The sequence below is a fragment of the Equus quagga genome, chromosome 17 (genome assembly GCF_021613505.1).
Source record: "Equus quagga isolate Etosha38 chromosome 17, UCLA_HA_Equagga_1.0, whole genome shotgun sequence".
NCBI lineage: Eukaryota > Metazoa > Chordata > Mammalia > Perissodactyla > Equidae > Equus > Equus quagga.
Window position 1 is genome coordinate 11,982,652 of NC_060283.1, and position 23,633 is coordinate 12,006,284.

General features: G+C 36.8%; 1 protein-coding gene across 1 annotated transcript; it reads left to right on the top strand.

The window, feature by feature from the left end:
• The first annotated feature begins 193 nt into the window (after window positions 1-193).
• On the top strand, window positions 194-22,436 carry LOC124229580 (membrane-spanning 4-domains subfamily A member 4A-like). The gene is made up of 7 exons (XM_046644869.1): window positions 194-265; window positions 12,068-12,227; window positions 13,314-13,448; window positions 16,543-16,599; window positions 17,787-17,945; window positions 19,536-19,637; window positions 21,844-22,436. The coding sequence occupies exons 2-7, from the start codon at window positions 12,084-12,086 to the stop codon at window positions 21,880-21,882; spliced, it is 636 nt and encodes a 211-aa protein (XP_046500825.1). The 5' UTR covers window positions 194-265; window positions 12,068-12,083; the 3' UTR covers window positions 21,883-22,436.
• The last annotated feature ends 1,197 nt before the right edge of the window (window positions 22,437-23,633 follow it).

Here is a 23,633-nt window from a genome sequence, read left to right on the forward strand (position 1 = left end):
GCAGTCACTGACTGTTAGCAAATGTCACAACAGACTTCCACACCCATATTAGGGACACAGGCTCAGTTAGTACTTCCGATGTAAAAAAGGAACTAGTGGTGCGACTCAGAAATATTCAGCACCACCTTTGGCATTCAGACAAATTGCCAGAAGAGGACTGCACAGGTGTGGAGTGGGGACAAGTTATTATACCTAGACTGAAGGCACTTGCCCAGAATTTCTGGCACTTATAAGAGACCTGCAGACGTTGCTGGCTTGAAGAAAGGTAGGTCCAAGGACATGCCTTCCTAGGCTTTAGGGCTGATGGTTTCTACATCCACTTGTTCTAAGATCCCAGGAAGTGGAATGAGAGAGGATGAGGTCACCTCCCATGGCACAAGCTGGTATTCCAGGTTGGGGTGGGTTGAGTGCACCTTTAGATATATGTTTGGTGTTTGGAGGAACAATCTTTGCTGCAGAGGACGGGGGTAAGGACAGGCTCCCAACAGCTGACGCTCGATAAGGTTGTTTTAGTTACTTTTGTTCTCTAAATCCTCAGGATATCAGGAAACTGAAAGCAATATTTTATACTTTTGACTTATTATTTCATGTACTCTTGATGCCCTTTCCTGCAAGGTCTTTATTCTCTGTCTCTGACTTACTATTTTTAATTTAACATTTAAGAAAATATCTACCACATGCAGAATTTGGTGTAAATTTTGTAGGGCAAATGTGGGGTCCCCAGTCTTACGTAGGCCCTGAGATAGGCTGTGACCTGACCTAGTTCTACAACTGTCTTTGACACCATTCATGTGACACCCAAGGCATAAGCTCAAGATGCTCATGAGGAAGTGGGTGAATAAAAGAGACTTTGTAGTTTCTTAGTATTCTTGGGACCACAAAGAAGGACGAAGGCAATTGTTCCCAATGCATGCTTTCCTTGCATGGGGTTAAAGAAAATCTAGAGAAGGCAAATAACATATCCAAAGTCACACTAGGCAGTAAAACAGCAGGGAGTAGAACCCAGACTTGTTGAATCCTAGTTGAGGTCTTTCCCTGCTCAGGTAACCATCTCTACATTACCATCATCATCCTCCACCAAACCACCCAAGTTCAGGCCTCCTTATGCGTGTCTATTCTATCTTATAGGTTTGACTAGGAAGGAGATGTGGCCCCTTTAGACCACCCTCCTCATGGTCCCTCCTTGGCAACTGTGACCCATGAGGGGAATGGTGACATAAAGATAAGGAAACAAAAGATTGATGTTGGTGCTGATCCACAAGGAGATTGAAGGCAGTAGAAGAAGAGAGGGGAGGTTTCTAAGCTTCTCTACATCTGTAATGGGAACAACTACAAAAAAGACACTATAGTTGTCAATAGCCAAATGCATGTCACAGATGACTGGACAAGACTAGATTCAAAGTCCTCCCCAAACTGGAAGAAATGTCCCTCATCTCTATCCAATATTCTCTGTTCTTTTGGATTCCTTGGTATTTGAATGTGGGAAAGTTAAGCCCTGGAGAATAAACACACACTTTTTTCCTTAACACATGGATTTCTATGGTATGAAGGTAGGAGCTGTTATATGAACTTATAGTGAGGGGTTTTAGAAAGACAGAGCACCATACCTGAGTGGCCAAGACCTGACGTGTGTTACCACTGAACTACGGAGAGAACAGAAGAATCATTTGAAAGCATTATTTTAATACAGTGTCTGCTCTGTGGAAGCTCACAGTCTTATTAAGTATAGAGGGAAAACCATTAGAGATGTTTGATAAGACTGAGCCTACATTTCCTAAATCCTCAGTCTGTAGGTGTGTCTGAGAGATCAATGCAGAGTTTCCTTTGCATTAAAGAGAAGTAAGCTCAGGTACACTTTTAGCTGGATTAAGAATTATTGGTACTTATCTTTACAACACTTTTGGTCTCTATGCTGTAAGAGAGAAATAACTAAGATTTCTTAAACTCTTCCTTACCACCATAGATTGAGTAAGCCATGTGTGGGGAATGGAGGAGGTGGGGAGTTGTACTGAGAGAAGGCAGAGACTGTGAAGCACTGTCAGTGTGTGAGGAGATCAAATCCTGGGCTGGTGTGTTTATGGGGGAGGAGGGGTTGTAGTTGTTGCAGGGTGTCTGTGGGAGGTGCAGAACATTCTTGACAAGGGGTTCAACATGTGCAAATGCCGCCATATAGGAATGAAATTACTGCTCTGGAAGTATTAAAATAAGTCAAGTGTATTTGTGGCTTCAAAAATCAAAAGAGAGAGATTCAAGGTAAGATTAGGACAACGGGTGTGGGCTGAAGGAGCAGAGCTGCTCCTTCAACGACATTACCCATTTTAACTTTACAGTGAGGGCCCCGGGATGCCAAGGGAGGATTTTAGAGAGGAGGGTGACAGAATTCTTTTTGCACTTTAACACGATCATTCTGCCTACAAAGTGGAGAATGAGCTGGACATACATGCTCACAAGTGGACACAGGAGAACATTAAGAGGCTTTGAGAAAATTCTTGATAAAAATTGGATGATATCTTGGTCTGAGGATGTAGGAGAAAAACTCAGATTTGAAATAATTGTGTAGGGTTGGAAGAACATGATTGATTTGGAGATCGAGGGTGGGTAAGAGAAGGTGTCAATGACGACCTACCAAGTTTTTTTAACATGGAAACCTGAGCTAATTGTTGGGCTTTCCAAAGACGACCTATCAAGTTTCTTAACATGGAAACCTGGTCTAATTTTCGGGCCTTCCATTAAGAAAACTCTTGGAATCCCATAACCCTCTCATGATTCTTGTTACCTTTAGCTTTTGCCATTCTGTATTAGGAACTAATCGTAACACTCTGAAATAATCTGCAAAAGAGAGGAAGACCCAACCCATGACCAAATGGCACAATGAATAACATGCTCTAACTAATCATATAAGCCCCTCTCCTCTGCCTCTCCAGGAGCCCTGTGACAGGAGCAAGTGGGAGCTGGGGATGTCAGGAATAAAGTTCCTCTCTAGCATGTTCTTGAGTGGCAGCAAGTATTAGAGGAAGTTTATGTTTTATACATTAAACATAAATTATCCAAAAATGGATAAATAAGAGTAGTAACAACAATAATAATAGTTAATATGTGTTTAGTATTCATCATGTGAAATGCAGTGATTTAAATGCATTATCTTGTTATTAACTTCCCACAAGAGATAGGCACTGTTATTTATAGTAGAGAGTTATAGAAACACAATAGTAAGTAACTTGAGCAAAGAATGGCAGAACTGGAATTCAAACCAAGATAGTGTAATTCCAAAGCCTCTTTGCTTAATAAGATCCACTATACTAGTCTGGTGAATGGAAGAACATTTGGAGGTTTTCTCTCTTTTGGCTATTAGAGATAATACTGCTAACAAAATGTGTATGCAAATTTTGGGTAGACTTATGTTTTTGTATCTCTTTGTTATATACCTGCAAGTGGAATAGTTGGGTCATATGGTAAGTCTCCCTATTACATTTGGAAAACAAACTGTTTTCCAAAGTGACTGCTCCAATTTTCAATCTCAACACCAACGTTTGAGGATTCCAATTTCTCCACATTCTAACCAACAGCTGTTACTGTCTTTATTTTTTCCTTCTGAGTTGGTGTGAAGTGGTATCTCCTTGTGATTTTGGTTTACATTTCTTTCACGATAAATGACATTCAGCATTTCTTCATGCACTTATCAGCCATTTGTCTATTTTCTTTGGAGAAATGTCTATTTAAATTCTTTGTCCATTTTTAACTCGGATTATTTTTCTCTTTCATATTTGAATTGTAGGAGTTCTTTGTATATAATGGATCCAAGTCCTATATCACATATAGGATTTGCAAATATCTTCTCCCATTCTGTGAGTTTTCTTTTCACTTTCTTCATGGGACCCTTTGAAGTAGGAAAATTTCTAATTTTGAAGAAGTCTGATTTATCTGTTTTTTCTTAGTTGCTTGAGGCTTTTATTTTTATAGTTCAGAAACCATTGCCTAACCCACGTTCACAAAAACTAACTCCTATGTTTTCTTCTAATAGTTTCATATTTTTAGCTCTTATATTACGATCTTTCACCCATTTTGAGTTAATTTTTTTGTTTGGTGTGAAGAAGGGTCTAAGTTTGTTCTTTTACATTCTTTCACAATCAGTTGGGAAGTGACCTTCTTCTTCTCGTTTTTCAAAGAGTTTTTGAAGGAGTTATTAATATTTTAAAAAATGCCTAATAGATTTCGCCAGTGAAACCATATGGGCTTGGGCTTTTCATTGTGGGAATCTTTTAAATTACTAATTTAATTTCTTGTTATAGATCTTTGTAGCTTTTGTATTACTTCTTGATTCAGTTTCACTAGTTAGTGCCTCTATAGGAATTTGACTATTTCATCTAAGTTATCTAATTTAATAGCATACGGTTTTTCCTAGTATTCCCTTTTAATTTTTTAAAATTTCTGTCAAGTTGGTAATCATGTTCCCTTTTTCATTTCCTGGTTTTAGTAATTTCTTCTTGCACTTTTTCCTGTTCAACCCAGCTAAAGGATTTCCAATTCTGTTGATCTTTTAAAAGACTACTCCATCCCAAGCATTCATTAGTGTTGTGGCTGTTGTCTGTTTTTTTGTTTTTCTGTTGCTATTTTTTGTTTGTTTGTTTAGTGACTCCTTGGTTCTGTGAAGTCTGTATTTTTTGTAATCTGTGGACATTGAACTTTCTGCTTGATTAGTTTAATGGTCAACTAATGATTTAACAGTTGTCTTTAAGAGCCCTAAAATAGTAAGTCTCCTCTTCTTTTCTGTTAGGCTTTTTGTGTGTATGCACTGAGGCAACTTCAGAGTTTACAACTCTGTCTTAGCCTTTCCTTCTTACTTGCATAGATTCTTAAGATCAGCTATAGTTGAGGGATCAGGGACTTCTCAGCTCTTTCTTGGGCATAGACGCAACCCTCCACATGTGCATGACTTTCTAGATTTCCATGGATACATTAGGAATTTTTCAAAGCTCCCTGCATGTACCTCCTTCTTGTCTTTTTCTTTTAATTTTTTTTAATTCAGCTTTTCTTTCCCTGAACAGCTATCACTGCCCAGGAAGGTGTGAATTAAACAGTTTCTAATGATTGTTTTTGACAAACACCTTGGAGTTAGGGTTTCCTTCACTGAATGAACTCTTAGTCACATCAAATAAAGACAATATCTACGAGTGTGGCTCTTCTAGGTAGTTGCCAAACAGATCAAATACTCATAATACTCTGGTGATGGAGCTTTCTGGGATTTACAACCCTGTTCTAACACCTCCATAGCCTGTTAAGCTACTGGTTTTTACAACTTCCGTGGTTCTAAGGCTTCTGGTTTTCAGAGATACCACAAAGCACAGAGTTGGGAGAGAGGAATGGGATTAGAACAAGTAAAAAGATGACAAAGCTCAAAAAAGAAAAAAACAGTAGAGAAAATCAATGAAACCAAGAGTAGCTTCTTCAAAATATCAACAATATTGACACAAGTTTAGTTAGATTAACTAAGACAAAAAGATAGAAGAGTCAAATAACTAAAATTAGAAACAGAGGAGAGCACATTCTTACAAATTTTACAGAAAAAATAAAGTGACTATAAGAGTATCATGAGCAATTATACTCCAAAAAATCAGATAATGTAAATGAAATGGATAAATTTCTAGAAACATACAATCTGCCTAGACTGAATCAAAAATAAATAGAAAATGGGGAGGGCCCTATAACTAGTAAAGAGATTGAATGAATAATTAAAAACTTCCCAAAAATGAAAACTCAAGGATGAGGTAGCTTCATTGGTGAAATCTACTAGATATTTAAAGACGAATTAACATCAATCTTTATCAAACTCTTACAAAAAATTCAAGAGGACCAAACGCCTCCTAAGTCATTCTATGATGTCAGCATTACCCTGATACCAAAGCCAGATAAAGACATTACAGGAAAAGAAAACTACAGACCACTATCCCTTTTGATTATTGATACAAATATCCTCAACAAAGTACTAGCAAATAAAATTCAACAGCACATTAAGAAGATTATATTTCATGACCAAGTCAGACTTATACCTAGAATGCAAGTGCAGTCCAACATTTGAAAATGGATCAATATAATATACTGCATTAACAGAATGACATAAACAATAATACGTGATCATCTCACGTGATGTAGAAAAAGCAATGGACAAAATTCAACATTCTTTTATGATAAAAACATTCAGAACACTACCAATAGAAGGAAACTCCCTCAACATAATAAAGGCTATCTATGAAAAAACCCACAGTCCACCTCATACCCAATAGTGAAAGGATGAAAGCTTTTCCTCTAGGCTCAAGAGCAAGACAAGGATGCCTGCCTTTGCTACTTCTAGTCAACATAAAAATGGAAGTCCTGGTCAGAGCAGTTAGGCAACAAAAAGAAATAAAAGGCTTCCAAATTGGAAAGAAAGAAGTAAAATTATCTCTGGTCACAGATGACATGCACTTCTATTTTGTAAACACCAAAGATTCCATACACAAAAAGATGGTAGGTGGAGGAAAATTCAGTTAAGTTGTAGGATATGAAATCAACACACAAAAATAAGTTGCTTTTCTATACACTAACAATGAACAATGAAAAGGAAATTAAGAAAATAATTTCATTTATACTGGTAGCAAAAAAAAAAATGTTTAGGCGTAAACTTAACTATTGAGGTGAGACTTTCACACTGACAACTACAAAATATTCCTGAAAGCAATTGAAGATGACACAAAGAAATGGAAAGACATCCTGTGTTCAGGGACGGGAAGACTTAATATTATTAATATGCAAGTATTGAATAGACTCAATAAAATATCTATCAAAATTTGAGTGATATAGTTTTTGCAAGGAATAGAAAAATCAATCCTAAAGTTCAAATGGAATTTCAAGGGAGTTTGAATAGGCAAAGCGATCTTGAGAAATAAAAACAAAGTTGGAGATCTCACACTTCCTGATTTAAAAACTAACTACAAGTCCATGGTAATCAAAAAATTATAATACTAGCATAAAAATAGATGTGCAGATCATGGAATGAAATAGCACAGAAATAAACTCTCACATATATGGTCAAATGATATTCAACCAGGGTGCTAAGATCTTTAAACAGGGAAAGGACAGTCTTTTCAACACATAGTGTTGGGAAAACTGGATATCTGTATGCAAAAAACTGACGTTGGACCCTTACCTTACACCATATAAGTACAAAAATCAATTCAGAATAGATCAAAGACCCAATTCTAAAAGCTAAATTATAAAACTCTTAGAAAAAAACATAGATTGAAATTTTGATGACATTAAGTTTCGCAATGATTTTTTTGGATTTGACACCACAAGTAGAAGCAATGACAACAAAAAAACAGATAAATTGGACTTCATGAAAACTAAAAACTTTTGTTCATAAAAGGAGAATATCAACAGGGTGAAAAGGCAACCAATGGAATGGAGAAAATATTTGCAAATGGTATATCTGATAAGGAATTGATATCCAGAGCATATAAAGAACTCAACAACAAAAAAACAAAACAAAAAAAAAACTGATTAAAAATTGAAGAAAACTTGAATAGACATTTCTCCACAGAAGATATACAAATGGCCAAGAATCATATGAAAAGACGTTCAACATCACTAGTCACTAGGAAACTGCAACTCAAAACCACAGTAAGATACAACTTCACACCCATTAGGAAGGCTATTGTCAGAACAACCCCCCAAAACAACAAAAAAAACCCAGAATGTAACAAGTTTGGCAAGGATGTGGAGAAATTGTAACCCTTGTGCATTGCTGGTGGGGAGTAAAATAGTGTCACAACTGTGGAAAACAGTATGTTGATTTCTAAGAAAATTAATCTTACAATTACCTTATGGTAATATGATCCAACAATTTCACTTCTGGATATACACCCTAAAACAGTGAAAGCAGGGACTTGAACAGATAATTGTATATCCATTTACACAGCAATATCATTCACAACAGTCAAAAGGTGGATGCAACCTAAGTGTACATTGGCTGATGATTGGATGAACAAAATGTGGTTTATACCTGCAATGGATTATTATTCAGCCTTAAAAAGAAAAGAAATTTTGATGTGCGTCTACAACATAGGTGAACTTTGAAGACATTTTGTTAAGGGAAATGTCAGTCACAAAAGAACAAATATTTTATGATTTCACTTATGTGAGGTTCCTGGAGTAGTTAAATTCATAGAAATGGAAAGTAGAATGGTGGTGGCCGCAGGGCTGGGGGAAGGTGGACACGTGGAGTTAGTATTTAACGACTACAGTTTCAGCTGAGAAAGTTGAAAAAGTTTTGGAGATGGAGATGCTAATTTTTGCACCAAAATGTAAATGTGCTTAAAACCACAGTACAAAACTGCAGGCTTAAAAATGGTTAAAATGGTGAATTCTAGGCTATGAATATTTTACTACAAACAAAATGACCATGCTCAATATTTTTACTGAGATTCGGCCATTTTCTTTGAATAAATGCTCCCAGGATTGAAGCAAGGTCTTGGTTAGTGTCCAGAGTTCTGAAAAAGTTGATTTTGATAATTTTTGCAGTGTTCTCATTGCTTTTAAAGAGGAGAGGATTCTCAGATGCCCTCGCTTGGCAATTCTGGAGGTGCCTTGCCCTCTACCATATTTTTGCTTACTGCTTGTCTCACTTATTTTTCTGCTCATTTCATCTCCTTTTCTGCTTTTTTAGTTGATGGATTGCATTTATTCTTTTAATTATCATTCACTTGTTTTGTCATAACATTTTCCTCTCTTACTGAAAAATTAAACAACCCGCTCCTTATGCTTAGTGGTAACTCGATGTTTTTCATTCTTACTCGAAATCTAATGTTACTTCCTTCACCCATCACCCAAAGAGCACAAGGACATTAAAAGACCAACCCTTGACATTCCAATCCCAAATTTTGCTTTTGGAGGGTCCAGTATTTTATATTTTGTCCTTATGTTTAACCTAACAAGTTAGATATTGTTCTTAATTTTTGCAAACTATGTGTGTACATGCATGTTTACCAGTTTCTTTGCTCACCGTTCCTTCTTGTATGGTGGAACATCCCTCTGGGTTTTATATGCCTTACTTTCAAAGCACATCATTTAGAAGTTTTATTTAGTAAATGTCTGTGCTGGTAAACTTTGTCAGGTGTTTACTTATCTGAAAATGTCTTTATTGTACCCTTGATCTTAAAGTGCAGTTTTGGTGCAGAACAAATTCTAAGTCTATAGTTGTTTGAAAAATATTTTTCTGTGGTTTTCTGGATTGTTGTCAGTCTAATTGCTGTTCCTTTGTGTGTGATCTGACTTTTCTTTTCTACTACTTTGAAGATCATCTTTGTTCTTTGCTATCTTGTAAATTCACTACAATGTGTTTCAATGTAGATCTGATAAAGGTACTCCTTGGTATATGTTATGTGACCTGTGTCTGTGGGTTTAAGAATTTCATCAGTTAAAGAAAATGTACAGATATATTATCATTCCAAACGTTGCCAATTTTGCCCATCCTCTGGTTAATATTTTCTCTTTCTAGTACTCTAATTATACATATTCTCGAACTTTCACTCTTTATTTCTAATCTTTTAACCTGTATTCTTTTATGACCATTTCCTTTTCTCTCTATATGGCTTCTGGGTGATTTCTTCAGATTTACCTTCCAGTTCACTAATTCTCTTTTCAGTTGTTCCTTGCTGTTTAACACTTTGGTCAAATTTTTTTTTAATGTCAACGTTATCTTTTTTCATGACACGTTTTAAATGTGTCATGTCAGTTTTTGCACTTTATCCGTGCTTTCTCGCTTTTTTGATTCCATTTTTTAAAATACTTTGTCCATATTTATTACATACTGTGTATTTGATTATGCTAACATCTGACACACTTGCTGTTTCTCCTGGTTAAATCTCACAGACTGGCTTTAGTGCATCTTATGATCTTTGGTTGTGATGATATATTCAGGTGATCCTAATCTGTGGGATTTCTTGGAGACTCAGGCCAAGAATGCTTTCTTCCTTCTTTGTGGACTCCAGCCTAAGACTTAGTCAGAGACAGATGGCCTTCTACAAAAGTGGCTTTTTGATGTGATTTCTCTTTTATTCCTGCCTTTTACTTCCCAGAACTATACTTGCCCAGAGAAGCTACTGCTATCAACTGGTGCATATATTCTCAGGATTATAAACAAGAATATATGTTTTATACCTCAGTGAGTCTCTCATCTTTGAGAAGTGTATTCTGAACATCTGCGGCGGTAGTGTCCTGTTTTTTTTGATGATGTCTCTACTTTTCCCCTAAATTCATCCTCACGCAATCTTGGTTGTTTTCGACAATCATTTCATCTAACTTATGGGGATTTTAGTTATTTCCTAGTTTCAAAATGCACTTCCAAATTTCTTTCTCTGTGTTGATTTTAGAAATTTTTTAGAACAGAAAAAGAAATATTGAATTTTTGGTTACATTCTCTTGTTTACTTCTTGATCTCAACTATTTTAGTCTCCTTCACCTTATGTATTGCTTACGAATTTTTAATTATATTTTTCTTATCATTTTCTTAATTTTTATTTTACTCATTCTTTTATGATTTGCTCTTTTGTACTTTTCAGAACTTAGAATGCATATGTAACTAAAATTAAAATAATGTTTTAAATGATTAATCTTGTATTTTGATTTTGGACTTTTTTTTCTATCTTTAAAATAGACTCATTTTTTTTTGGATCTCCGTCAGTTTTATTGCTAGTTAACTAATAATGTAGTTCCTTTGGCACACTGAATATAAATACAGGTTAATAATCCTTTCCATAGAAATCTGAATTAATCAAAGTACACACATCTCCAACCTTAAGACATTTATCAATACCAATCAAGCGTAAATGGTATCAGAATTGATTGGCTTTGGCAGAGTCTTACCAAGTTTCACTTCCCTCAAAATTTATGGAAGAGAGCCATGCAACATCTGAACATGGATTCAAAAGAGCAGATAAAAATATTCACATGGGGGCCGCCCGGTGGTGCAGCAGTTAATTTCACACATTCCGCCTCGGTGGCCTGGTGTTGGCCGTTCGGATCCCGGGTGCGGACTTGGTACCGCTTGGCAAAGCCATGCTGTGGTAGGCGTCCCACATGTAAAAAAGCAGAGGAAGAGGGGCATGGATGTTAGCTCAGGGCCAGTCTTCCTCAGCAAAAAGAGGAGGATTGGCAGCAATTAGCTCAGGGCTAATCTTCCTCAATAAAAAAAAAAAAATCATGTGACTTACACCTATCTCCACATAACCTGATTGAGGAGAGAAGGTGGCAGTAGAGCATTGTGTTTGTGCTTTGAGTCTCAGAAAGATAATTTTATGTCCTTGCTGTGCATTAGCAAGTCAGTTTTAATTAATTATCAATTTAAACATTAATTTAAAACATTTTAATGGGACAACAGACTTAAATTCTTGGTGCAAGGGATATACTTCAGAATCATAAATTCCACCTCCAAAGTCCAAAATTTATGGGGTAAAAGCCAAGATTACATAAATTTTATTTAGTCAAGATGAACCTGGGAAAATTTTCCAGCTCTGAGAATGTCATTCTGCTCTGATTAGAAAAGGAAGACTACAAAACGCAGGAAATTGGACTGCAGGTGATTCCATGTGTTATTACTGTTGAAAAACTTGACTCTCAAAGAGGAAATGATTGTAATCAAGGGAATATGCAGACATAGGGATAGAGATAAAATCAGAGTGCAGATGTGATATATGAACTTGATGACATTTCCCTAATTTGAGGGGCCCAGCATATTTGCCTCAATTCTATCCACATTTCCCTCTCTTCCATACTTTCTGACATGTTGACGTCACAGGGCATTTCTCTCTCTCTCTCTGTCTCTCTCTCTCTCTTTCTCTGTCTGTCTCTCTCCCTCCCTCTCTCTCTCTGTGTCTCTCGCCTTCTCTCCTTGTTCTACTTTCCTGGCTAGTCTATGAATAATTACATTATGTAAAAATGTCCTAATAGATGTTGTAATAGAGGAAGCGCATGTAGACCCGATGTTGTTCTATCATTTTCATGACCTCTTCCTAAATTACATTTCTTACTATAGCATCTTTTCTGCTGCCATGACAACCATGCAAGGAATGCAACAGACGACACCAGGGGCTGGTGCTGGTTTTTACCAGCCAGGACCTCATGCTTCTCAAAACGAGTACCAATGGCTAGGGATGCCAGAGAAGTTCTTGAAGGGGGAACCCAAAGTCCTCGGGGTAAGTCAGCAGCGGATCTGGGAGAAGACCAATCCTGTTGTAGAATCACCAGGGATCAGATCTAACATCAAATACTCTGTCTCACTAGCCTCGTAATACATCAGCAGGCCCTAGGAATATCAGTATTTGGTGTGCAGAGCCTATCACTTGAAAAATGATACAATATTCTATTACTTCATGCATCTGATTTAGTTGTATTTAAAATATAGTGACTTCAGATCTACTGTAGGGTTGTGGGTCATCCGTGACAACTATATTTAACTTCACCACGGAAGAGCAACAAAAGAAAAGGACATATGTGCAGCAGCTCGTGTTCCATCTACAGAACTTCCTGATAGCTGATGGCCCCATATTTTTTACTATCTCTCTCTGGGGAGTTTTCTTAGCTTTCGTCTGTGCTCTGTGCATTTCTGTCTGGAGTCACAGGTGGATGTGTCTAAAAGAAATGGATGATGTAAAGAAAGACAGGTTAGTGCAGGTGGAAGGACAGTGAATATAGAGGATTATCTTTAGCCCAAGATTTAAGCCAATGGTACAAAGTCATTATGATGCTGTGGATCCTTTTGAACTCAATGGGTTAATGTACTCCAATTTCTCTATTTTGGGCCATGTACTCACTCATGTCCTCAGGCCCCAGGCCCCAGACCCCAGGAAAATGGCATATTTCTCTTCTCTTTGTCTTCTGCTGTACATACTCTCATTCCTTAGATTACTTCTCTTGCTAGAACATTTGCTTCCTAATTTCTGGATCACTCCTGTCTGAGCATGTGCGAAGGAGATCAACAGTGGTGGTAGGAGTAGCATAATAGGTAGGTATCATAAAGCACCTCTGGGAAGGTCCTGGTACCATCTTTTTTATCTTGAAATTAATGAGGCAATTGGGATAGATATACCAAGAGATAATTTTAGTAACTTAATATTTACACAGTACTTTGTATGTAAGAAAAGTGGCAGGACAATATCATCAAGATCATCTGACTATTTCAAAAGATAGAGAATAAGGGTAACTTAGTGGTTGGAAAGGGGGTATCTTGGCAGCAAATTTTGTGGTAGGTAATCAATTTTTACTTTCTTCATCATTTCTAGGCTGTCCAGATTCTGATTGCCCTGGTGAACTTCAGCTTGGGAATAATAATGACTACTGGTGTGGTGTCATTTAATGGAATTTATGATCGTCCTTTAACAGTGTACTCAGGGTACACAATTTGGGGGTCGGTGATGGTGAGCAGAATACCGTCTGACATAGTTGGAGACAATATAACATAGTTGTTAATCTCCTGGAGCTTTGGAATCATATCCTAACCCTCTCTTGTAGGTCTATAACTTTGAGAAAGGTCTCCAACCTCTTTTGACTCAATTTTCTCATAAATGTGAATAATAACATAAAACTCAAAGAAAGCTAGGCAGACTAAATAATTAATGTATCAGGGTATATTACAACACCATATAGCAAAAAATCTAAACCAGAATGGTTAAAAAATTGAAAGCATTGATTACTCCACAACAAGAAGCCTGGTAGTTAGTCATTTATAGGGTTGGTTTTTCAGGAGTTACCTCATTGAGGACTGCTGGCATAGTGTATCAGACTCATTGGCACATCTTCTTGTTCATAAAAGTTCTATAATGCATAAATGCTTTATATTCCTAAGCCAGCTATGGGCAAAGGTCATGTATTTGCCATTATTAGCTTGGGCTACTCAAGATTCACCTCTATGGCTGGCAAGCGTTCACTGAAGCTCATAGAGTCTGAAAAAAATGAGAATTTTGTCAGCAAGAGAGGAGAGGATACATGGCTTGTATGCAAGCAATTTACAGTCAACTCTCAAATCTTTGCAAATACCATTGCCATTAGATACATTTTATCTCATAATTTCAATATTAATAACTATAAATTAAATTAAAATTTAAGAAAGTTTAAAATTTCCCCCCAGAAAAAATTGCAAGAGAGTTTCTCTGCAAATTGAGAGTGTAAATGAAGCATAAAGTATCAAGTTTTATCTACTGACAAGAGGAAAATACATCTATGAACTGGATGTGTGTTAGACTCAGGGAATCTATTTAAGTCTGCCAAGTTTCCCTTTATCTACAAAGTTGAAAATGAGACAGTTTAGAGTTTAAAGTCTATAATGAGCTGGCTTTGTGCGCCCCCATGCCTGTTGCAAGCTTTGAAGAAGAGCAAATGCTGGTCTCCTTCTGGGCAGTTGTACAATGCTTTATATATCTGATCATATTCATGTCAGTAGTAGCTTTTATTAAATTCTTACTGTGCTCTAGGCACTCTGCTAAGTGCTTTATATGTGTAATTCCATTTCAAACAATCATCCCAAACTTCTGAGAAAGGATTTATCATTGTCCTCATTTTATGGATGAAGAAATTAGGGTTTAGAGAGATTAAGTAAATCGCCCAAGATCACACACTTATTTGGTAGGGGAATTAGAGCTCAAATAGGGTCAGTGTAATTCCAGTATTTCATGCATCTAACCACTTGGGGTTTCTGCTTCCCTTTCCGTTTCCTTTTCAAGACCACTTTGGAAACCAGTTTTCATAATTTACACCTTTACACATGTTCAGTAGATTACCAGGAACTGCAGGAGCTGTGTTTGTCAACTGAGACATTGCTCAGACTCTTGTAGGCGTCCCACTAGATGAGCCTTTGCTTAACTGGGGGAATATTTTTTCCTGCTACCATCAGTTATGCTTTCAACCTTATCTCGAAACTTCACCTTTGAAGTGCCTCCTTTTCTCCCTTATGCAGTACAAGAATAACACCAAGAACCACTCACACATTTCTCTTCTATTTGGCCCTCTAGTCTCCAGTAGAGATAAATGTCCTTTATCACAATCCCATAAAATTATCCTCACATTAGTCTATCTGTTCAAGTTTTCTTTTGTGTACTTTTGGAATATTGTAAAGTTTTATTTATACGTACCTTTCACATTCTTTGTTAAGCGTTTTGTCTCAGAAACTATAAATTTTTTGCTATGGTAAATGAATTTCTCTTATTAATTCCTATATTCAAACACACAAACACATGTTTATAGCATATATATATATAATTTCTGTATATAATGATGTTCCCTTGTGCCTTAGTGAATTTTCTTAGAGTGTATAGCAGTTTTTAGTTGATAATCTTGGATTTTTGCAGTATAACATATTTATATGTAGAAAGAAGTAATTATAACCATTTGCTTCAAATATTTTTCTTATATAACCATTTTGGTGAATATACTAAGAATAGTATTACATAAGAGTCTACATCTTTATCTTGATTTGATTTTATAAGATGACCCCAGTGTTTCCCCATTAAACATAACAACCTTAAGATTGAGACAGATGTTCTATCATATTATAGAAATTGCAACTCTTCATATTTTATAAATAATGTTTAAGTCAATAAGAACATCAAGTGCTATTAACTGTCTTATCCACATTGTAAACATGAATAGCAATTAGCATCTGAGTTTTCTCCTTAAATTCATTAATTTCATAAATTATAACAGCATTTCAATACTAAAAAAACTAGACATTTGGAGAAATACCCACTTGTTGTTGATTCACGTCATATTACATGATGGGTGATTCGACCTGCTATTTTTTTTCAGAAGAGACTTAGTTTACATTAATCATCTGTCTTGGTATTCATAAATTTGTTGAAAAAATTTATCAAGCTACTTCATTAGATCAGTCTTTTTTGGTATGAAGATAGATTTTTTGAAACTTCTGAAATCAAATAGGGAAAGCAAACCTAGAAACTCAAACAGTTAAACAGCTTAAGGCAGGGAGTCCCATCGACTTCACTCCAATCATCTGAGCTAAATGGAAAATAATTACCCAATTGATGGAGTCAAGTGAATCAGTATATTAGAAGTATCATCTAATATAGAATTCAAAATTTTTCTTTGCTACTATTTTATTTACAACTTTTAATAGTCATTTTAAAAGAAAATAATCATTAGGTTTTAATTATATATTAATAATAAGATATTAATCTTGTTAAATTTGGCCTCATATTAGGATTACTTCATATCAGGAATTGAGAAGCTTTCTGTATGTTTCAATCCCCTTAAACAGTTTAAATACCATCACTGTTAGACATTTTCTGAAAGGGTGGATAAATTCTCCTGTGAATCCATCTAGTAAAATTTCTCTGTTGTTTCTGGGAAAAGGCTACCGTTATTTACAAATTTTTGTGTTTCTTCTAATATAATTGTTCTGTTTAACATAATTGTGACTTTTGAGGATAAGTTTTAGCAAGTGATCCCTTTACATATTTGTTTAAAGTTTTTTACCCGTATTTTTCTTCTTGTTATTAGTTTCTTATATCAGGGTCCTTGTCAATTGCAGCAGGAACCAGAACTACAAGAGGTCTGGTGAGTAATGCTTCCTAGTTTTTGCTCCAAAAGAAGAAAGATTAATCATGTATGTATTCTTCCAGAATAGAAAACAAATTTTACTTTTTAAAAATCAGAAGAAATTGTAAGTTTTACCTGGTGGGATTGGTCTTTCAAAAATTGGAATAAAAAATTGTCAGATAAGAGAATTATTGACATGAGAATGAACATTTGGGAAAGTACTTGCTGGGAGAATCTTTATGAAAATACAGAGAAGTCATGAGAAGATACATCCAAAGGATCGGTTAAACAAACCCTACAGCTTGAGATCCAGCCCCCCATGACAGTAGCACCAAGTGTTGATGTAGCATCATATTTATTGACTTATTGATGAAAATATGTATTCCAATTATATACAGAAAGGATTTTGATTCAGTTTTCAATTAAATAAATCCAGAATAAAGCTGTTAAATAAGGAGAAGCAAATTTAAAACAAAGCTTTCATGCCAATATGTCTTTCCCAAAGCCAATAAAAGGCAAAAGCCCAGATCTCAATAAATGATTTTCCTAGATAAAGAACATTTTTTAGTTATCTTCACTCAAAGGATAAATATCAAATTATGCAGGTGATCAATATTGCTTTTCCAAATCTGACCTCAATCTGTCTCTCTAGCATCTCCTCCAGATATAACCATAACCATTAAAATCTACTATGTGCTACAGCCACACTAAGCCTCTCATACTTTCTTGAGGAATTTTAGTTCTTATAAAAGCCTCTATAACTTCACTGAGAGAAGAGAATACAGGAAAAGGAATAGAGAGAACAAAGGGAGATAATATGCAAAAGGCATGTAGTCATGAGAGGCAAGAAACAGTGAGAAAATAAGAAGTCAGTCACCTGAAACAGAACGTGATGGGAGATGGACACAGACAGGACTGTCCAGCTAAAGGGTAAAGGGTATTGAAAGCCCTGCTAAGGAGATTGGAGTTGAGCTCACACGCCCATGGGAGTCATCTGAAGGCTGTAATGTAGGAATAATAGTACGATATTTGTGGTTTGGCAGGAGATTGGAGTTGCAATTACTATAACAAAAGAGACAAGTTAGGAGACTATTGCTATAATCAAGACAGAGAAGATGGTTGGACAAGAAGTTGTGAATGTAAAGTTATTGATGGAGACGTATCAGAGAATGTTGTTGGATTAACTGATTTTCCTTCCTTTCTAGGTCCAAGGTAGCCTAGGGCTGAACATTACCAGCTCTATCTTTGCTGCATCAGGGATCTTAGTCACTATGAGCAGCATAATCGTTTTCTCAGTCACTTTCCCTTTGTGTAGAAATCATCAGAACTCGGAGAATTGTTCCATGCTTGTATCTGCTTTAATGGTTAGTGCTTCCTCTTTTCATGGGATACTGTGGTAGAAGCAAGTCACAGGAGCCCGGGCTCTGGCAAAAGTAACAATCAGTGTCATCTAATTGATGAATCACTTTGGGAAGTTAGAATTGATTGAGAAATAGGGCAATCTTTTATGTAGGAGTCAGGCCCATGTCTCATCTCTCTCTTTGTTCCTTCTCTAAATGTGATAAGGGAAAGTGGGAAGAAAGCTCATAGTAGTAGAACATCCACTCTGTAATAACTAGTGTGCTAAGCATTTTGCTCAATTCTTCCTGTTTAATTTCAAAACACTGGTAAGTATGTCCTGTTATCCACTCTAAAAATGGAGCCCAGATGTCAGTCTCTATATCTTCCAGGGAGTCCTGATGGAGCCTGATACAGTTGCCTGGTTCTCTAATAATAAAGGAAATTGCCTTGAACGTTATATTACAAATGGTGAAAAACCCAGTATACCTCCCATCTCTGGATGTTCTTGCAAGATTAAGCACTTTTTGCTTCAATGTCCAGCTCTTGGCAAATTCTCAATCTCTGTTCTGAATTTTACTACTTTTCTGTGCCCCTTGCCCTCATCTAGATAGCATCCTGGTTGCTTTATTCTCCAAATTAGCACTTACACAAGATTTTGTAGGTAGTGAAACTTCTTGAAGTTTTGGGTAAGTGCGTGGAGGAAGAGATATTGCTGTACCCATAGCAGACTAAAATACAATGAAATCTTTATTATTAAAAAGTCTATTGGCCATTCTCACACCACTGAGTTTTCTGTTGTCTCCTCTCCATTTGAGCTTCCAGTCTTTCACTGTGCTGCTTAATTCTTTCTCTTATTGTCTCTTTTCCAAACCCAAATTTGGAACTCAGCATTCTTCCTAACTTCTTAAGCAGATCGATCGCATTACCTTTTCTTAATTCCTAGTAAATCCTAGGAGAATCTTGACCGCCATATATTCACTCCAAAATCACCCCTTCAGTGACTTTGCTAAAATAATTTACTTCCCTTAGGTTTCCAGCTCCTGCTTCCACTTATAAGTGTTCTGTAGTTATTTTGTGCTCACTGCGTAATCCATAAAACCCCTCCATCTCATGGTCAGCTATTAACCTTAGTTCCATCTACAAACTTAATTCTCCTTTTCCCTGTAACTTGAAATATTCACTGGTTCTGGGGACTAGGATGTGGACCTCCTTGGCTTATTGTTATTCTGCCTAAAATTATCACTCCACCTACGATTACTAAGATATGAGATCATATTATTGTGTCAACTATATGGAATTCCTAGTTTTGAAAGAACTAAGTTGATAATTATCTTTATGATCCTTTCCCCCCTTTTATAGCATTTCATATTCTATATCTACAATAGCACTGAAAGTAGAGGACAGGGAAAAAATGATAATTTTATTGGTGAAAAAGTGAGAGGATAAATGACATTCAGCAGGCTCAGAACTAATAAGTGTATGTCTGCAATTAGGAGTCAGTTTTTCTGACCTCTGGCCAATGGTTCTTCTCTTTTAGTATTGTAATCAGTGGTCAATGATTTGAACTCATCATCTCTATTCCTCATGTTCCTTTGTTATGAATTTGTTCTTAGGGTATGGATGGTATGGTGCTCATTTTAAGTGTGCTGGAGTTCTGCATTGCTGTGTCCCTCTCTATCATCGGGTACAAAATAATCTGTTGTAATCGTGGTAAGGTGAGTATCAGTCTTGCCTTGAAGATACCTGCCTTCATTTTCTAGTACTGTGTAATAAATTGCTCAAACATAGAGTTATAAAGCAACCTACATTTATTATCTCTCAGTTTCTACAGCTTCTCAGTTTGGGCATGGCTTAGCTGGGTTCTCTGCTCAGGATTTATAAGGCTGTAATCGAGGAGTGGGCTGAGGCTGTAGTCTCAGCTGAGGCCTCTGGTCCCCTTCCACGCTCAAATGGCAGAATTTATTTCCTCTCAGCTGTGGAACTCATCACAAATTACTTCTACAGTGAGGCCTCCAGGAGAGCAAAAGTCTCTGTTGCTTTAAGGCTTTTTAAAATGTTCCCATCATTAGATCATGTGCATCCAGAATAGTATCCTTTTTGGTAAACTCACAGTCAACTGATTACTAACTTACTCACAGGATTGATATCCCATCAAATACAGAGGTCTCACCCATACTCTAGCAGAGGGAATCATGCAGGAGCATGGGTGACCGGGTGTCATCTTAGAATTCTGCCTATCACAATGGATAAAGTAAAGCTATTTTTCTTCATCCTTACTCATTCGAAGGGCCTCCCTTCTTACTTAGGATCAGAATATTTTACAATGGAGAGGTCCCCAGGCAGTGCCAGATGCTGCTCCATTATCCTATTATTGCAGCCTCCTGCTGCAGAAAGTCAGGGTTTCGCAATTCTCTGTCAGTGTGCGCATACCTGCCCATTCTCTTACCCTGAGACTTGCAGCAGATCCTCCTGGCTGCTGAGCAGAAAGGATGTCAACTGGAGAAGACTGGGAAATGGGAGGAAAGAAGAGACCAAGAGGTACTAGGAAGGATAGAACAAGGATATCTTCCAAGAACTGAGGGTTCCAGGGTGAGAAAATGGATGTTAAAACCTAGGAGGTGCTCATTAGTTTCACTACCCAAAGGCCTGGGTCAGACAGAAGCCAAAACCAAATCATAAAATAATAATAGTTTGATCAGATTATTTTTCCACTACTTTCTTTTTTTTTTAAAGATTGGCACCTAGGCTAACAACTGTTGTCAATCTTCTTCTTCTTTTTTATTTTTTTAAGGATTGGCACCTGGGCTAACAACTGTTGCCAGTCTTTTTTTTTTTTCCTGCTTTATCTCCCAAACCCCCCCATACACAGTTGTATATCTTAGTTGCAGATCCTTCTAGTTGTGGGATGTGGGACGCCAGCTCAACGTGGCCTGACAAGCGGTGCCATGTCCGCGCCCAGGATCCGAACCCTGGGCCGCTGCAATGGAGCACACGAACTTAACCCCTCGGCCACGGAGCCGGCCCCTCCACTACTTTCTTTTGGGGCTTCCATGCTAGACTACATCCCCCACCCTACAGCCATTCCCCACAGAAAAGAGATTGACTAAATCAAATGAACTTTATTGTTGGACTCTTGCATTATAAGATCCTAGAAGCTAGAGTTTCTCAACAATTCCTAATGATTTTGTAACTTAATTAAGTGCAGCATTTTTTTCATTACATGAAACATTTGAACCAGGCAGTAAACTCCTTAGTAATGCTCAGATCGTAATATCTAGGCTACTGTTGGCTTCTGCTCCTAGATTAGTTACAGAGCTGAGAAGTTTTGCTTTCCCTAATTCCACTGGTTACAGAACTGGAAAGTGTCAATCAAGAAAAGCAATGGCTTTGGAGCATATAATGCTTAAGTCTTTATCTCTTTCTGGATCTCCCCGCCACATACACTCCATTTCACACTGAGTTTGTGGAAGAAGAACCAGCATTTTCCTTAGTTTCCTAATGATTCCTCCTATTTTGGGTCAATGTGGTTTTTTGCAATGCTTTACTCATGTTCAGCAAATCAGTGATTTGGATAGGTTGTTGCCATCAGCATGAACGACCAGGTTTGGAAGAAGAGCTCTGTATTTTCCACGACACTTCGGTTTACCCGACGTGTTGAGCACCATCATCCACATGTATGATTGATCTACTTGCAAGGCCACAGTAACAGCAATCAAGATCTCAGGCCAAGAGCTATCACTGAGTGTTTTTCCTAGATCTAGCCTCATCTAAAGAATGCCTGAAAAACCCAGAAAATTGATGTTGAGACTGAATTCAGAGAAGAAATTGTAGACTCTGATGATGGTGACATTGTGTAGACAGGTAATGCAAACCCCAAGGTTATTTGTTGACTCACCTATGGCATTCTGATTGATTCCGCAGGTTGTGTTCATTGCTTCATCAAATCCTCACGTGGCATAAACAGCATCTCCTGCACCAGTTACAGGATATTTGATGCCACCAACAGATCAACAGGGAAATGTTCCAGAAAACCTTTCTTGACAGTTATGCAAGAACCCCACTTGGGAAAGTAACAGAATCCAACTCTGACTTTAATATATTTATCTATATAAAATTCAGAAATATGTTCTCGTTTTCTCCCCAGAGCTCATTTCGCTGGCTCTTTATCATCAATAGCAGAAATTAAATAAATGTAAAAGTCAATAGGACCTGAAAGTTTTTCATCCAGCTTCAGGACTTTTATAGAAGGACATAAGGTGGTAAATAAGATTTGGCAGAATAAGGGCAAAAAGATATTGCTGAATGAGGCCTCCATGCAGACTACATATTTCTGCTTCCTTGGTCAATACTTCTCCCTCTTGTGTGACTTTCTCTTCCTGCCTTTGGCAATACAAGGTATTTTAACATTTAGAAAGTTGAGATGCATGGCTTTTCCTTCTCTTCCCTTTTCCTTCTCCTATTGAAAATAACTTCGAATAGCACAGTCAGTCCTTGCATGTGCACAAACCATTATTTGCGTGTAAATATACATAGAATAGAAATCATATCATGGATCAGATTCAACTTTTATTTTTTCTCTCTCTCTCTTCACCTTCCTCTCCTCCCCTATCTCTCTCATTCTCTTTCCTACAGGGCAGGGTTATATCCTAATCAAATTTGTATCCAGTGCCATATATGTGATAGAACAACACATGGTATATACTGTTTGTTCATTAAATACATTTGACTTATTACAGAGCAAAAATAAATTAAACAGAATTAGAAACAATGAATATCCATTTCTCTCATTTGCTAACCAAGTGGCCATTGCTATACAACAACATTTCTCGGTACTTCATGTTGCTCTTCAGTAAAGTAGTGATAATATCACCTAGCTCATAGACCTGTGATAATTGCTTGATACAATATAGGCAGAGCAACCATTACTCTCATTGGCAAATACTGAGGCTTAGGTTTAATTTAGACGCATACATGAATATATGTACATGTATATGTATTTGTATATATGTAATACCAATTCATTATCATTCTATTCAACACATGTTTATAAAGTGCCTATGATAAGTAGGTATTGTTTTAAGCAAATGAGAATATAGTGGTGAACAAGAGATATGACATCCTTCGTGTCATGTCAGTTAAACTCATAGGGCAGGGCATAATTGAACACATATGTAATTAGTCAAAATATTTCCACATGTTGTTAGAACCTACATGCAAGTTAATGGGCTAGAGAATAGCTGGTGGTATTGGTGGGGGAGTGTGGTACATTAGAAAGAGTAACCAGGAAAGTTCTTTCTGAGGAAGTGATAATTTTATTATGATAGGAGAAAAGAACAAATCTTTGCATTTTTACAGACTTTTTTTTGGTTTCAGTTTTTTCCAGCTTTATTGAGGTATCATAGAGCAATAAAAATTGTAAGTATTTAAGGTATACAACATGATGTTTTGATGTAGGTGTTCATTGTGAAATGATTACCACATATCCATCACCTCACATAATTAGCTTTTATTGTTTTGATGAAAACACTTAAGATAAACTCTCTTAGCAAATTTCAAGTATAAAAAACAGTATTATTAACTATAGCCAACACGCTGTACATTAGATCTCTAGAACTTATTCTTCTGACTGAACTGACCAACATCTCTCCATTTCCCTCACCCCCCAGCCCCTGGGAACTACCATTCTACTCTCTGCTTTTATGAGTATGACT

What these genes read in the sequence shown, in the direction of transcription:
- LOC124229580 (XM_046644869.1), top strand. Translation starts at nt 12,084, where the DNA reads ATGACAACCATGCAAGGAATGCAACAGACGACACCAGGGGCTGGTGCT. An exon ending in CAATTTGGGGGTCGGTGATG is followed by an intron (nt 13,449 to 16,542) that starts GTGAGCAGAATA and finishes TCTTGTTATTAG; the next exon opens with TTTCTTATATCAGGGTCCTT. An exon ending in CCAGAACTACAAGAGGTCTG is followed by an intron (nt 16,600 to 17,786) that starts GTGAGTAATGCT and finishes CTTCCTTTCTAG; the next exon opens with GTCCAAGGTAGCCTAGGGCT.